Source organism: Panthera onca, chromosome A2, assembly GCF_046562875.1.
Source record: "Panthera onca isolate mPanOnc1 chromosome A2, mPanOnc1 haplotype 2, whole genome shotgun sequence".
In the NCBI taxonomy this organism is placed as follows: Eukaryota; Metazoa; Chordata; class Mammalia; order Carnivora; family Felidae; genus Panthera; species Panthera onca.
In genome coordinates this window covers 58,026,849-58,044,184 of record NC_138340.1, presented here as the reverse complement: position 1 = coordinate 58,044,184, position 17,336 = coordinate 58,026,849, and the positions used below count along the sequence as shown (strand labels likewise).

At 43.6% G+C, this 17,336-nt stretch overlaps 1 protein-coding gene across 1 annotated transcript in view; it reads right to left on the bottom strand.

Moving 5' to 3' along the window:
• Positions 1 to 16,789, bottom strand: part of MGLL (monoglyceride lipase) — a 161,938-nt gene extending 145,149 nt beyond the window's left edge. The window contains exon 1 of the mRNA XM_078442681.2: positions 16,739 to 16,789. Within this exon, the coding sequence (XP_078298807.1) occupies positions 16,739 to 16,774 (36 nt within the window). The 5' untranslated portion in view covers positions 16,775 to 16,789. The remainder of the gene's footprint in view (positions 1 to 16,738) is intronic.
• Between the last annotated feature and the right edge of the window lie 547 nt (positions 16,790 to 17,336).

The window sequence follows — 17,336 nt, the reverse complement described above, 5'->3', positions numbered from 1 at the left end:
TTTCCAATGACTTTTAAATGTGTATATGTGTATGTAAGTGTAATGAGGAAAGAGAGAAGGCCAGGGAGGAAGGGAAAACACTAAAACAAAACGTTGCAGTTGGTAAATTGTTGATACAGAGCATATACTTTTTCATCGTATTAGTCTTTTAACTTTGGGGGTGGATTTGAAATTTGTCACAGTGAAAGCTGGAGGAGAAAAATAAGATGTAATGAAGGGAAAGAATTTGAGTTACATACAAGAGGGTCTGAGACGATGTATTCAAGGAGGCAATGTATTCAAGAGACCTTCTGCATCCTACCGACCTGTTGCTTCTTCCAATGACAATGTAGAAAATAAATGAAAGTACTTACATTAAAAAAAGAAAAGGATGTCCTAGTTCATTTTGGCTGCTATAGCTCCTCACCATAGATGAGGTGACTTCTAAACGACAGAAATTTGTTTCTCATGGTTCTGCAGGCCGGAAGTCCGAGTTCGGTGTCCCAGCCTGATCAGGTTCTGGTGAGAACTCTCTTCCTGGTTGCAGATGACTGACTTCTCATCGGGTCCTCACATGGCTGAAAGGGGGCTAGAAAGCTCTCTGGGGTCTCTTTCCTAAGGGTGCTAATTCCATTCATGAGGACTCCACCCTCATCACCTGGTTACCTCCTGAAGGCCCTGCCTCCTAATGCCATCCCATGGGGGGTAGGTTTCAGTAAGACTTTTGGGGACACGAACAAGGGGGCTCTGCTCACAGTGGATTTGGCACTGTCAGTGGGTAGCGGTCAACGCAGAGCGGAAGAGACCCATCAGCTTCACCCCCACTCTGGGACATGGTCAGGTTTGTTCCTGACAACAACATGCACAGTGAGGTTCACAAGCTGAGGCAGAAAAAGTAAGAGGGAAACTGTCTTGTAAAATACCTTCACACAAACATGAACTTCTACAAGTGACATCAACAGCCACGACCACAGCAGCCATGACAAGCTGAGCCAGCGACAGACTCCTTATGAATGAGTCAGGAATTCGGCTGCAGGATGGGAGGGGAACCAAGGAGGAAAGCCTCTCAAGGGGATTGGAAATCCCTCCCTCAGTTTCTCCACACATTTGTACAAATCGTTTACTCATGCAGCTGGGTGACGGGTAACCTGCAGCCCAACTTCATTAGAAGAGGGTTTTCCATCTCAGTGTTGAACTGCAGGCACAGTTGACACGGAACCACTTGACCTAGCAGGCAGTGAACATCGCCGAAATCACCAGAAGAGGACTCGGGGCGCCTGGGTGGCTCAGTCGGTTAAGTATCTGACTTTGGCTCGGGTCATGATCTCGAAGTCCGTGAGTTCAAGCCCCGCATCGGGCTCTGTGATGACAGCTTGGAGCTTGAAACCTGCTTTGTATTCTCTGTCTCCCTCTCTCTCTCTCTGTCCCACCTACCCCCCCCCCCAAACCCCACTTGTTCTGTCTCTCTTTCTCTCTCTCTCAATTAAATCAAAATATTAAAAAAAAAAAGACGACAACTCAATTACATATATCCATATACAGAGAATACAGGTGAAAGCTCTGAGCAGTATCTAGCATACGGTAGGTGGTCAACAAATTTTACTTTAAAAATAATTTAAGGACCTTCTAGAATGTGATGTATATGCTAAGGGCAGCACAGTGGGAACAGTTTGCCTAGTCCATTCAAAGAACTTCTGGGTCCCAACACAGGCGGGAAGTCTGGAGTCATTTACACTTGCTTTGGACTCCTATCTCCAGTGTATACACGGTATGGATATCACATGTTCCACTTTGAGATAGCAGATTAAAAAAAAAAACAAACAAACAGTGATTTTGCAGAGGAGAAAAGGGAACTTGAGTTCCTGCAGTTCTGCTATTCTTTTACATGATGACTTGGAATTTTTAATTTCTGTTTAAAATTTAAAACACTGAAATAGAGTGTGAGAGTTCACTGCATATTCCCCCTTTTAAATTAATCCAATTAAAAATGTTAATCCATTGCTTTTTCCTTGTTCGTGTTTGTGTGCTGACATGATTCTATGTGTGAAGTTCAATAAAAGAAAATTTTCACTGTGGCATTTCTCTTCTAGATAGTCTTCTTCATGATTATTATTTCACGATTGCTATTGAAAAGAATATTGTTGTGTAAGGAAAGAGCTGTTAAAAGAAGTATTTTCCTGAGGTGCCCAATAAGTCACAGCAGGTGGAGACAGCAGATTGAACACAGGTGTCTATTTTGTTCTCTTCCAAAACCCCTTTTAGATGCCAAGAAGAAGGTCACTTTAAAAAGTCAGAACTTGTAGGGAGAGGAGGCAGGAGAGAGAAAATTGTGACCCAGCTTTGGGAGCTGGAATCCAGAGGGAGGACAGGTGAATGGCACACTCAGCAGCCCAGGAAGACAAAGTGTTCGGCTAGAAGTGGAGAAACCAGAGGAACATCTGCAGAATCCCGGGATGCCCAGGAACGAGGGGCACTGGACACCTTTGGAGGCAGGGGTGACAATGATGGTGATGAGGGGGATTTCGGGAGAAGCCACCCGCTGAGACCCCGCCCCACTCCACATTATTGCCTTTCTCCCAACCTAGCAGAGGATGAGAAACGTTCTGGGAGGGGAGAGTATAAAAGGGAGTCTTCTGCACTAGGAAACACGAGGCACAGTCGAAGGCAATGTTGTCATACCAATAAAACCAAAAAGATTATGTGTATATTTGATGCTGAAATCCCCAGTTGTTCTCCTGGCTCTGTTTCCAGAAATCTTCACCTTGAGGCAGGAGACCAGAGGATCTTTCTGGATGGAATCTGCAGAATGACACTGGGACATCCCCAACCAAGCGACCTAGCCACAGCACCCTGCAGTGAGGCGCCAAGTTGACAGGCCCCACCTAGGCCCCTGGTTTCCAATAATTGTTTTAGTGCCCCATTCCTGACTGTGAAGAGGCATCAGGGCACAGCAGAGGGAAAGCTCTAACGTGCAAGAGGATACCCAGGTGCAGGTAGACATGGGCCAAGATGGAGACAAACAGAGAATGAAAATCTGGAGAAAACAGAGATTTTTGCAAAGAGAAGAATGTTTCAAACAAAAAGATTATTAATAGCCTCAGAAAGATCAAAGAAGATAATGCAACCATGAAACAGACAAGATACCATAAAAATTAACATTCATGGGGCACCTGGGTGGCTCAGTTAAGCGTCTGACTCTTGATTTTGGCTCAGGTCATATTATCAGGGTCGTGAGATCAAGACACTCATTGGGCTCCACACTGACCCTGGAGCCTGCTTGAGATTCTCTCTCTCCCTCTGCCCCTCCTCCACTAGCAGGGTGTGTGTGTGTGTGTGTGTGTGTGTGTGTGTGTGTGTGAGAGAGAGAGAGACAGAGACAGAGACAGAGACACACACACAGAGACAGAGACAGAAACAGAGACAGAGACAGAGAGACATGCTCAGGTTCGAATTCTCTCTCTCACACACACAAAATTAACATTCAGAGAACAAAAAGGAAATCCCAGAAATTAGAGTCATGATGGCCGAAATGAAAAGCTCAACAGAAAGTTTAGAAGATAAAAGGACACAAAGTAAACAAAAGACAAAGAGCTGGAAAGTAAAGCAGAAAAGCTGAGAAAATTAAAAGACTGGTCTGTGAGGTCCAGTATTCAAATGGCAGGCATTTCGGAAAAAAAGATAATCAAACAGAGGGTGAGTGGGAACCAGTGGGGGAAGAGTCTAGCTGCGCCCCCCACCCAGAAGATGAGTTGCCACATCATAGAGATCCACCAAATGTGCACTGAGGCACACCATCCTGAACCCTCAGGATGCTGGAGGCAGAAGAGATCCTACAAGTTTCCAGAGACAGAGAAAGCCTGAGGGGAAAAGATCAAGAATCAGACTGTCAACCACCTATAATCAGACTATCTGTCAGACTTTCATTGAATGGCATTTGTATTCATTTCCCGCTGCTGCTATAAAAAATAACCACAAATTTAGTGGCTTACGATGACATAAACTTAGTTCTGGAGGCCAAGAATCCCAAACAGGTCTCACTGGTCTGAAGTCATGGGGCAGGCTGGGGTGTGTTTCTTCTGAAGACTCTGGGGGAAGAATCAGTTTCTTTGCCTTTTCTAGCTTTTAGAGGTCACCTGTATTCTTTGGCTCATGGTCCCTCTGTCTTCCAGACGAGTAGCATCTTCAAGCCCCTCCCTCTCTGCCTGCCGCGCCACCTCTGCCTCCACTCTCACATCTTCTTCTCTGACTCCAACCCCTCTGTCTTCCTCCTAGGACAATGCTTGCCACTATATTCAACCCACCAGGATAATCTCCCTGTTTCAAAATCCTTAATTTAATCACACCTGCAAAATCCCTTTTGTCACACGTTCACAGGTTCCAGAGATAATGGCCAGGGAATCTTTGGGATGGGGGCATTACTCTACCCACCACAGAGTTGGACTTCTAAAGAGCAACACTAGAACCTGGTTGGCAGCAAGGCAACCCTCTTTTCCTGCCTAGAAGACCTCTTTCCTCAGCCAAACTATCAGTCAAGTGTGAGAGTAAAATAAAGACATTTTCAAATGTAAGATTCTCAAGAAATTTGCCTCCCACACATCCTCTCTGAAGAAGCTCCTGAAGGACATTCTCAAACAAATGACTCAACCAAGATAGAGAAGGCATTAGGAATCCAGAAAATAGTAGATCCCACATAGGGACAAAGGAAAGGGTATGAGCAAGATGATGTTGAAGAGACATTCCAGAAGGACAACTGTGCCGTGGTCCGAGTTGGAGTGGCTCAGTCCAGAAGATACCCTGGGGAAGATGAACTGGTAGTGTATCTGATGTACTGTGAGGAAATATAGACAATGGGTAAGGAGTTTGGGACTGAATTAACACAAAGTTCATGAAAACAAAAGACAATTACTAACTCCAGGGAAAACAAAAGTTGTGTGGGGAAAAAGAAAAGGTAATCATAGTTTACTACATTGGGCAATTGTATAGTTGAAAATAGTATTTCCATAGCCATGATAGTATGAACACTGACCATCAGCATAATCACACTAAAACCATGGAGGGCGAGGATGGGCCAGAGTGGGAAGCTAAGCCCACTTTGAGTTTTAGGGTGGGAATCCATAGTCCGGAAGAAAACCTGAAAAGGAAGGAGTGATATGAAAATGTTTTTTAGGGACCTGGAGGCACCTTCCACAATAATCATCCAGAAGAGGTAAAGGCTCAGGAAATTTCAATGGAGAAAGAAAAATGGGGGCTGTCTAGTACATGGTCAGCAAACTTTTACCACAAATAGCCGGATCGTAAAGATCTACAATACAACACAAATCTGTATTCATTTTCCAGGCTGCATAGCAAATGATCTCAAACAGTGACTTAAAACAACACCCGTTTATTAGCTCTCACCTCTGTAGTTCAGAAGTCTGACACAGCATGGCTGGATTCTCTGGCCAGGGCTCACAAGCCAGAAATCAAGGTGTTGGCTGCCAGCCTCTTACCTGGAGTCTCTGGGGAAGAACCTACTTCTAGAAATCAGCTCCTTTTGGTTGTAGGGACGATGGCCCCGTTTCCAGCTACATGGCCCCTCCTGTCTTCAAGCCATCTTGTGCTTAGAATTTCTCTACTTGCCTTTTCCCCCTTTCCCCCCTAACTGAGGTACAATGGACATGTGACATTATACTAGGCAGACAATAACTGAGTAGTAACCTTAATTACATCTGCAAAACGCCTCTGCCCAGCAAAGTCACATATGTATGCCAGGCGGTGAAGGTCACATACTCCGTGTTTGTTTCACATATTCAATTCCACTGCTCTAGCAGCCCTCAGCAAAATGTGAATGAACATGATCATCTGTACATAAGTGCTCAGGGATGGAACTGGACACACAGATTCCAAATTCCTAAGTGCTGTCACCCTGAGGGAAGGGAATGAGGGTGTGCTGGGCACAGCCATCCACATTTTATTCTGCACACTCGCCCTTTCAAATACTTACTTCATACTGTAATGAATAAGTACTAGAAATCTTAAAATTGTACATGTGTATAAATATATGAATGGTCACATATGTATAGAAAAGCTCACCCCATGATGGTGATTCTGAGGAGAGGAAGTGTAAGAAACTTTCTCTTTTCCAAATTATATTTTCCTGTCCTCTTTGATGTTTTTTGCTACCATGAGCTTCTACTGCTGCTGTGAGCAAAAAAAAAAAAAAAAATGTGTATACTTCTAATTTTATTGATGTCTCTGAAGAGTTTAAAAAGCTAGAAAAATAGAAGTAAAACTCTAGGTGGTAAATACCTATAACAGTCATCCATCATGGACAAATGCTCGTGTTATAACTTTCAAGTCAAAAGTGAAAGATCAAGAGTGCACCCCAAAAATATATCCAACTATATAAAAATTCATAGCAAATGACTGGAAGAAAATACACTAAAATGTTAACAGTGGGTGTTCTGGGCAGTGAAATCATGAATAATTATTTCTTCCTTTCTAGTTTTTAATACTTCCCAATTTTCTATTATAAGCGTGTATTATTTTTATAATTGAAAAAATAAGCGCAATTTTTTTTTAAACTAAATGTGATTGCCAAGTATCCTGCAGTATTCGTGTCGGCAGCCTGCCAGGTTTTCTTCCCAGCTCAGAAGCCTGCTTGGAAAACAGTAAAAATCAGAGGGCATCTTGGTGAGAATGGGTTCTAAAGACGAGGAACCCGAGGCTTCCGGGGTGAGAAATCATGTCATTTTTACAAATTGGGTAGAGTCACTCCTGCCTACTGATCCAAACCCTCAGGGATATGGAGAAAGCCAACCCTCCCCTGGTCCACACTTGACACATGCTAATGAGCTGCTGTTTTCCATATAGATCACATTTCTGATTCCCATATTCTTAACAACACCTACTCTTTCAACACCCCCCCCCCCCCAGTTTGGTGTGATATTCTCAGCAGGTGGCTTTCTGGGTGTTCCTGAGGTGGCTTCCTCTGCAGATTGATGATAGGCTTCGTCTGTGGCTATTTTTACAGCGCAAGAGAGCAGGCACACGCCCCAAATGCAGCTCTCACCAGCTCCTACTGAACAGGCCCATTCCCAGACACACATATCTGTGACACTTCAGTCCCCACGCACAGATTCTCAGTCCCTGCCCGGGCAACTTGAAGTCCCTGCTGCCTGCAAGGTGCTATGGGAAAGCCGAGGACACAAAGGGAAGGGCGCCTACCCCGACAGGAGCTCACGGCCAATGAGATATAAAACGTGTCCAGAAAAGGAGCCCACACGCAGAGAATGGCTAAGTGCCCTAAGAAAGGTCAAGGGAGGGCCTTGTGTGGAAGGGAGAGATTCAGTCAGCTTTAATGGTGCTAGTTGAACGGTGCCTTAAAATATATGGAGGGTTTGTTCATAGCCAGATGGGAAGAAAAGGCAAAATTATTCCAGCCCACTCCCCAAAAGGCAGCACGAACAAAACCGTGATTTCCTGACTCTCCAGGATCCAAAATGTTAAAATATTACTCACCTGCACGCTGGATGGATGCAGCCCCACCTACAAGCCATTGCATTAGGTAGAGAGACCCCCATGTCAGAGTGAATAAAACTTCCTGTCTGACTCTAAAGTGCTGTACAATTCTTTCAAATTTTCTGTATGTTGAGATATTATCATAATAAAATGCTGGGGGGAAATCTGTATGTTAACACCTGAAGGAGGTGTGGAAAGGAGCATCCAGGATGCTGCTGAGGTGTCCCTGCCATACCAGTTATTGACCAGGTGTTCAATACTTGTGCAACCACAGGTGCCCCAGTCCAACAGGCTTCCCTCTGCACTGGGTCATGCTGCCTCCCTCCTCACTCTACCCCGGAGCATCTGTGGGATAACACACACATTGTTCCCTGAAGGACTCCTCTCATTTAAAGTTACCTTTAAAGTCAAACTATTAGGGGTGCCTGGTGGTTCAGTCGGTTGGGCGTCCGACTTCAGCTCAGGTCATGATCTCGCGGTTTGAGAGTTCGAGCCCTGCGTCGGGCTCTGTGCTGACAGTTCAGAGCCTGGAGCCTGCTTCGGATTCTGTGTCTCCCTCTCTCTCTCTGCCCCTCTCTCTCTCTCTCAAAAATAAATATACATTTAAAAGTTTTTTTAATAAAGAAAATTTAAAAAAAATAAAGTTGAATAAAGTTAAAGTACACCAGTCCCTCTGAGCCTTCTAGTTTGTGAATTGACCTCCCTCTTTGGAACATCTATTTATCTTTTGAATGCAGATCAAAGCAAAATCGAGATGTCCACTTAACAAACATTTGTTGAGTGCCCACCACATGCTGGACAGTGGGGATGCAGAGGACATTAAGAAATGGCTAAGAGTTGTCTTAATGCCAGAATGGAAGTTTGGGAGGTGAGGAAGGAGTAGATGAGGAGAAGGGATGGAGAACAGACACCAGATCATGATCTTCACTTTATGTCATGCTGAGAGGTTAGAATTCTATTGTCAAAGTAGCAGAGCTCTCCAAGCCCTCCTGAAAAGCTGTGCATAAATCATTTAATTTTTCTCTCTTTTTAAAAATGTTTATTTATTTACTTTGAGAGAGTGAGAGAGAGCACGAGATGGGGAGAGGGGCAGAGGGAGAGAGACAGAATCCCAAGCAGTCTCTCTGCACTGTCAGCGCTGAGCCAGATGCAGGGCTCAATCCCAAGAACCGTGACATCATGACCTGAGCCAGAGACAAGAGTAGAACACTCCACCAACTGAGCCACCCAGGTGCCCCAAATCGTTTCATGTTTCACACACTTTACAGAGATGCCCAGGAGATTCTGAAATTAAAAAAACAATATGGGAGATATTTTTGGAAATGAAAAATTATTTTATATTGAAAATCACTAATTTTTACTTTATTATTTCAAATTTGAAAATATATCCTACACCTTTTTTTTAAGTTTATTCATGTATTTTGAGAGGGCTGAGAACTGTAACCTAACAAGGTTAGGAGGGCTTGTTAGGTTGGACTGTACCTGGTCCAGTACCCCCTCGCTTTTTTGGAAAGAAGATAAAATGAGGCAATATTTACATGACTCGGAGTAACACAGCTGGTGAGAGGTGAGATGGGGACTCCAACCCAAGTTTTCAAATTCCAAACTCAATAAGTCAATCAGCTGTCATAAAACCTTCACCACTCCTGCTCCTTTTTCTCCTTAGTCTATATTTTTCACGTTTCTTGAGAGATGGGTAGAAGTAAAAATTAAGTTTAAATACTTAATATTTTTATATTATTTTAAGAGCCCTTGTGACAAAAATGTATTTGGGGTAAATTAGTTATTCAAAATGGTTAAAGGTCATGATCTGTGGTACAATTAAGTCACACACACTTCATATCACATGGTTCTCTGCTCAGAAACTTCCAGTGATTTGTGGATTTTGGAAACATGAACTCCTTCACTAAAGGGTATAAAAATATCCCTCCATAGGGGCACCTGGGTGGCTCAGTCGGTTATGTGTCCGACTTCGGCTCAGGTCATAATCTCCAAGTTCATGAGTTTGAGCCCCGCATCAGGCTGACAGCTCAAAGCCTGGAGCCTGCTTCAGATTCTGTGTCTCCCTCTCTCTCTGTCCCTCTCCCACTCGTACTCTGTCTCTTAAAAATAATAAATGAACATTAAAATTTTTTAAAAATATCCTTCCATAAAGTCCAGTTCCACCAAATGAGAAAAGCATTTTTAAAACAGAGTCACTTCTTTGAGTGCCCTAGTGTTCACAAAGGACGACTATTCCAGGCACTGTTCTAAGGACCATGCATGCATTAACTCATTTATCGTTACAAAAACCCCATGAGGTGCTGCTCTTATCACTCCCCCAGTGGGGAAACTGAGGCACAGTCATCCCTGCCCTGCTAAGTGGCAGAGATTGAACCAGGCAGTCTGGCTCCTGAGCTGTTTGCTGAACCTCCAGGAATGTCTTGTCAATTCCCCCATAACTTAGTTGTGTCCGTGAATGTTTCAATTTTATCCTTTCTTTTTCTTCATTATGCAGTTGAGGAAGGAAGTGAGAAACACCCTGGTGCAGATGCCCTGATAGCAGGGATCCAGCTGGGATTTAGCAGGGATCCAGCTGGGCTTTTCCAGGCACCCATGCCACACAGATGCCACAGGCAGGTTCCGGCTGTTTGCAGCAGCAAAGGGAGCCCAGCATCTACAGAGACGAGCAACACACCCACTCCACAGTGACGGCGTGGTGGACACCAACGGGGGCATCAGCACATTCATTTACGCCCTGGTCTCTGGGCACCAACACCTCCCCCCACCCCACCCCCGCTTTACGCACCTCCAGCCTTTCCTTAGTGGAAAACCAATTTCCTTCAGACAATCCCTCTCTGCTGGAAATATATAGGTCATTTTTTTTTTCTTGAATACTGATGGATTCTGACACCTTACTTAAATGTATTATATTTCCCTGTCTTCTGAAATGAGTATAATAAACTTGTGTACTCTTGACTTGACAAGTGGAGATAACGACGATGCTGCAACAGCGAGGTCCCCGGGACCTGTTTCAGGAGCATACACACCTGCCACCCCTGCTTCCCAACAGACTTTGTAAGGATGGGAGAAAACAACTATTCTTTCTGTTTTTGAGCTGTAATAAAGCTATAATAACATTGGAAGGCAACAAAGGGTGCCCCCTGCAGACCAGGATTTCAGAGGCATTTTAGGAAGGGAGAAAGCAGTTGGAGCCTGATGGATAGAGAAATCAGGGCAGAGGGTTAAGGCGTTCTTCCCAGGGGAGCCCTGGAGAAGCCCCCTGATGGGTACCTGCAGGTACAGAGACAGGAGCCACTCTTGGGCATCTAAGTCACATCCAGACCACTGGGAAAATCTGAGTCCTCCTGTCTCTGTCAAACAGCTCCTGGCAGCAGCGAACGCACTCCAAAGAAAGGGCAAGGCCTCAGCTGAGGTCCTTGGCAAGAGAAGCAGAGTGGAGCACAGGCAGACACAGGGGAGGATACAGAAGGGAAAGAGAAGTCCCTCAGCCCAGGACCGGGATAGAGCAGAACACAGCTCTGCTTGCCATGCGGCCGTGGGCTCCCAGTCAGCCAGCCAGCTCCCTGACCTGTACCACGCAGGGACCTCTCCCCACTGTAGGCTTGCACTCCCGGCTCACACACAACCTGCCAGCAGGGGATCCAGCACTGGGGAAAACAGAGACCCATGGCACAGAAACCAACACTGGCCAGGACCGTCTTTCCTTAATTAAACACACGTGGCAACGAATGGTCACCAGACATTTGAGGAAAACTGCCACCAAGTAAGAGAAAGATGGACAGGAACTTGAAGGAATCAGAGATGACTCAGAACATTAAAGAAAAACACAGTACAGGGGCGCCTGGGTGGCTCAGTCAAGTTAGGCATCTGACTTCAGCTCGGGTCATGATTTTGCGGTTCGTGAGTTCGAGCCCTACGTGGGCTCTGTGCTGACAACTCAGACTCTGTGTCTCCCTCTCTCTCTCTCTCATTCTCCCCCCCTTCACACTCTCTCTCTCTCTCTCAAAAAATAAACATTAAAAAGAGAAAAACACAATATAAATCTTACATTTACTCTAATTTTTAGCTTTTAAAGTGTGTACTATATTTGCATGATTCAAAACTCAAAGAAAAAATGGGAAGGGATATGTTGAGAAGTTTCACTCCCATCCTTGCCCTTTAGCCTTACTTTATGTGCAAATGCAATCAAATATGACAAAATATACTTATTCTCTTCCTGTCTCACGTGGAATGTGGCATACTACATGGGTTAGATTCCTAGGGCTGCCGTAACAAACCAGGTGGCTTAAATGACAGAAATCTACCCTCTCTGTTCTGGAGTCTGAAATCAAGGTGATGGCAGGGTCAGTGCTCTCTCTGGGCTGGGAGGGAAGGATCTAGTCCAGCCCTCTCTCCCTGGCTTGTAGATGGCTGTCTTCACGCTCTTATGGCACTCCTCCCATATGCATGCCTGCCTCCAGATTTCCCCTTTTGCAAGTATTTCGCCAGTCAAATTGAGTTAGGGCTTATCCTAATGACCTCGTCTGCACTCGGTTACCTCTTTAAAGACCTAATCTCTAAATAAGGTGACATTCTGAGGGTTAGGACATCAACACAGGAATTCTCAGGGGACACAATTCAACCCCTGCCACTACAATACCCTTCAGCTTTTTTTCCACTCAGTAATATGCCCTTGGAGACCTTCCCACATCAATACATAGAGGCTTTTTTTTTTTTTTCATTTTTTTTCATGGCGTACATTACTTCATTCAGAGGATATACTGTGGTGTACCTGATCAGTCCTCCATGCACAAACACTTGGGTTGCTTTTCCAATTTGCCACTTTATAAACTAAGCTCCACTTCATAGGTTGTTGGGCATGTCTATATGGTATGATCATAGCCATGGGATTGCTTGGCCAAAGGCGAAAGGCATTTGTAATCCTGAGAGATATTGCCAAAGGCTCTCCTTGGGGGCTACATCATTTTGCAACTTCCCCCAACATTGTATGAGAGGGCTCATTTCCTTCAGAGCCTCACCAACAGACTCTGTTGTTAATCTTTGGGATTTTTGCCTATCCAATGGGTAAGAGATGCTTTCTTCATACAGTTTCATTCTCATTTCCCTTCTAAGTGAGGGTGAGCATATTTCTTACATTCTAAGGCCATTTTAGATTCCTTTTTTGGTGAATTGGCAATTTTTAATTGTTTTTCTTTTTTCTTGGGTTGTTACCTCCTTTTGTGCCAGATTCCTAGCCACTCCATACAGTAACCAGATTAACTCTGTGTCTGTGATGTATGATGAAAATATTTCCACAAATTTATCATCTGTCTTTTCACTTTGCTTTTTAAACTTTTCATTTGGGGAATTTCAAACACTGACATAAGTAGAGAGATTATATAGTGAACCACATATACCGATTACTCAAATGCACCCATTACTAACGCATGGCCAATTTTCGTCTGTCTATAATCCCATCAGCTCCCATCCCACATTATTTTAAAGCACATCCCACTCATCACAGCTTTCATTCATAAACAGCCCAGTAGTCTTAGGTAAAAGATTCTGTTTGTATCTCTCTTTTTTTTAAATTAATTTTTTTAATGTTTATTTATTTTTGAGACAGAGGGAGACAGAGCGCAAGTGGGGGAGGGGCAGAGAGAGAGGGAGATGCAGAATCTGAAACAGGCTCCAGGCTCTGAGCTATCAGCACAGAGCCCCATGCGGGGCTCAAACCCATGAACCGTGAGATCATGACCTGAGCCAAAGTTGGATGCTCAACTGACTGAGCCACCCAGGCACCCGTTTGTATCTCTCTTTTAAAAAACATAATTACAGGGGCACCTGGGTGGCTCAGTCAGTTAAGCGTCCGACTTTGGCTCAGGTCATGATCTCACATTTTGTGGGTTCAGGCACCACATGGGGCTCTCTACTGTCAGCACAGAGCCCACTTTGGGTCCTCTGTCTCCCTCTCACTCTGCCCCTCCTCCACTTGCGCTCACTCTCTCGCTCTCTCTCTCTCTCTCTCTCTCGAAAATAAACATTTAGAAAAAATATATAATCACAATACCATCATCACATATGCAAAATTAACATTTCCTTAATATCATCCAATAACCAATCAGCATTCAAATTTCCCTGAACACACATCATGATTAGTTAATATGCCTCTTAAGTCCCTTTTAATCTGTAGGTTCAGCCTCAGTCACTGTTTCTTCTTTCCCTTGAAATTAATTTTTGAAGAATCAATTGAGCTGTTGGTCTAGCAGAATCCCCCACAGTCTGGATTCTGCTGAGTGTGTCCATGGTGTCTCTTAACGTGTTCTTCTGTTGTCTGTTTCTTCTCTAAATTGGTAGTTAGATTTAGAGACATTATCAGATTCTGATTTGATTTTGACTGGGGTGGATGGGAGGCAAAACAACTTCATAGGAAGCGTTGTGAACTTCCTTCAAGAGGCCCTTTGTGTCTGCTTGTCTCTCTTTTTGTGATGTTGGCAGCTGTTAATGATCACTGCCTAAATCCATGTTAGATGTTGCTAGATGCTGCAAAATGATGTCTTTCAAACTCTACCCATCCCTTCTTCGTTTATTTGCTGAAATACACCCGTAACAAGACACTTCCCTGAATCATCTATTCTGTTAACCAGAAGAGCAGTTTATGTAACAAAGACAAGATAAGTGTCTGTTTCTTTTCCTCTACTGCCACTTTAAAAAAATAATGATTTGTTCCCTAGGATACTCCAAAGGGAGATATTGTATTCTTGCTATTATGAGCTCATTTCTTTTAACATATTTTGTGTTTCCATCCATCATAGTTATTACCACTGTTGATGCTCCAACTGTCCCATGTTTGGCCTGTGGGAGCCTCTCCAGGTTGGCTCTGGAGCCCTTCACACACAACCTCAGTCCTCATTATGACTTTCCCTGGCTATTCTGTCCAATGAGCGGTTGCAGTTCATCTTGCATATTTCTTGGTCCAGACCTGGAATTAACCTTTCCTCCAAGAAGCCTGCTTTCCTTTTTGTGGGAAAGGTATTTAGAGACCACAGTGTGGACATACTTACAACATAAGCTGTTCCACTTACTGCACACAGCTTTATTTATTGCTGTGTAAAAGGAGTAATCGGAGCCTCAAAGTTCTTGGAAACTAGAACGTGCTTACTGAAATAAGACATTCTGTGAGTACAGAGAATGTCATGGACATAGAGAAACACCACGTTAGTGATCTGGAAAATGAAACCAAATAGATCTAAGGTGTAGAGCAAAGAGACAAGATGGAAAAGATGAGAGAGAGAGAAAAATTCAGAGACATAGAAGATAGATCCACGGTTTAACACTCAACCATTAGGAATTCTAGAAGAAATGGAAAGAAACCACAACAGAGAGAAAATAATTTTTAAAACAATAAGTGTAAATGCTGCTTGGCCCAGGGGCACCTTCTGGGAAGTGGGAATGGTAACTAGATCAACTTCATCAGGAAAATGTAAAAAAGAAAAGAAAAAAAAAAAAGAAAATGTTGACTCCGTGGAGATGTGTTTCTGATGTACTAATTTACTACCTGGGACCAGCATACAGTTACATCTTTATCTTCTTTGGTTTGTTGTAATCATTTATATAATTCTGTAAAATCAGGACCCAGGTCTGCCTGAGGTGAATCCATATTCATACACGGTCCTTCCCCTGGAGTTACCAAAACAACCCCACAACAAGCTGGCTTATCCTTTGAAAGGCAGTCTGTTTTCTGGGAATCAAAGTACCTCTGGTTAGGAAAGGGGATGTTAATGGCAGGAAAAAAAAGAACATACAGAATAAACACAATAAATACACTGGAGAGCCTCTCAAACTGGGGAAAACACTATATTGTGCTTTCTCCGTTGGCCTAGAGCAGGAGTGAGCAAAATTAGGTCTGAGGACCAAACCCAACTCTGCCTGTTTTTGTGTAGCCTGAACACTCTGGATCGCTCTTCAATGGTTGGAAAAAATCCAAACGAGAATAATATTTTGCGGCGTGAAAACATACAAAACTCACATTTCAGGGTGCACAAGTAAAGCTTCACTGGGAGACAGCCATAGTCATTCATTCACATTTCTCAATGGCGGAGTAGAGTCATTTCAGCAAAGGCTGAAACATGGCCTGCAAAGCCTCCAATGTTCCCTATCTAAAATGCTCACTTTTCCAGAAAAGGTTTGCCGACCTCTAACCTAGAGGGTGTGGTAGCATCACCACCTCTCCTTCAGCCCAGTGCTCTAAGGAAGACAGTCCTCAAGCTAAGAAATCACTGAGGGCCCAGCAGGATTTCATTTTATCTGAAACTCACAAGCAAACATATTCCAGTGAAAATTCAGAGGTAAGGTCAAGAAGAGATCCTAAAACCCTCAGAGATAAAGCAGGCTTTGTAGAAGGTAAGGGAATTAGGCTTTTCCACCAGACTTTTCACTGGCAATACTGGACTCAAGACTGTCATGGGGCCATGCTTCAGAATTCTGGGTGAAGACTTTGGAACCTAGAATTCTAGACCACACCCACACCCACACACCACATATCAACGTGAAGGTAAGAGAAAGACATGTAAAAAAAACAAGAACTCATAATTTATTGGCCGTAGTCTGGTTTTTTTTTTTTTTAATCTATCCTAGGAATTCTAGCAAAAAGGCTCTAATAAAAAGACCACATAGGATACAGCATATTGTGGCATCTGTATGTGGCCCAGAAAGAACGAATGAGGCCAAAATGAAAAGAAAAAGGATCCGACAGGGTGATGATTCTCCATCAGGGATGTGTAGGAGGACCACACTGAGTGCATCTTAAAGATGCAAATTCCCACGTGCTCTTTGCAGATCCTGATGCAAGACGCTGTATTTTTTTTTAAAAAAAATTTAACATTTATTTATTTTTGAGACAGAGAAGGACAGAGCATGAGCAGGGGAGGGTCAGAGAGAGAGGGAGACACAGAATCCGAAACAGGCTCCAGGCTCTGAGCTGTCAGCCCAGAGCCCGACGCGGGGCTCGAACTCACGGACTGCGAGATCATGACCTGAGCCGAAGTCGGACGCCCAACCGACTGAGACACCCAGGCGCCCCGAGACGCTGTATTTTAAGCAAGTTCCCAGGTCACTTCCTTAGCTCTCTCGGAAGAACTGAGCCACATTCTGGCCTCTCTCCAGCCGCATTTCTAATGACAAAGAATGACATTCTCTTCTCTGTGAATCCAATCATACCACTGAATAGTCTCACTTATTCAGCAAATACGTATTTAAATATTTATTCAATGCTTACCAAGGCGCTGTCCTCCTCTACGCTTTTGGGCCGCATCCATGTTCAAGCAGATGAAAATCCCTGCCTTGGGTGCTTTCTCAAAATTCCAGAAGGAACACTTACATGATCATCATGTGGTAAATGAAGTCTATTGGCCTTCCATTTTTAGAATCAGAACATGGAAGACTTACTCACAATGATAAAACAGATGTAAATAATGTAAGCCTTGGCAACCTAAAAATAATAGGACTTACACAAAATTATAGGATAAGGGATAAATGGAGGGGAAATTTAAGTATAAATTTCCTCATCTCTCATGGTGGCAAGTAGAGGGGTGGGGTGAGAAATTTTTATGAAATAGTTGGGGAGAAGTTCTCGATTATCCTGAACAATGGTGCTAATTTTTTTTTTTTTTTTTGCACAGGATTCAACTCTTTCTGCAGAATAAATCCTAAAGGAAAAAATTATTGGGTAAAAGGGTCTGTGTGTTTTTAAGGTTTTAATATAATAAACTGCCAAGGTGTCCTAAAAACTGTACTTAGCCCATCCTAGGTACAGACTGCCAGTTATGAAATAAATAAGTCATGGAGTTAAAGACTACAGCATATTGTACAGCATA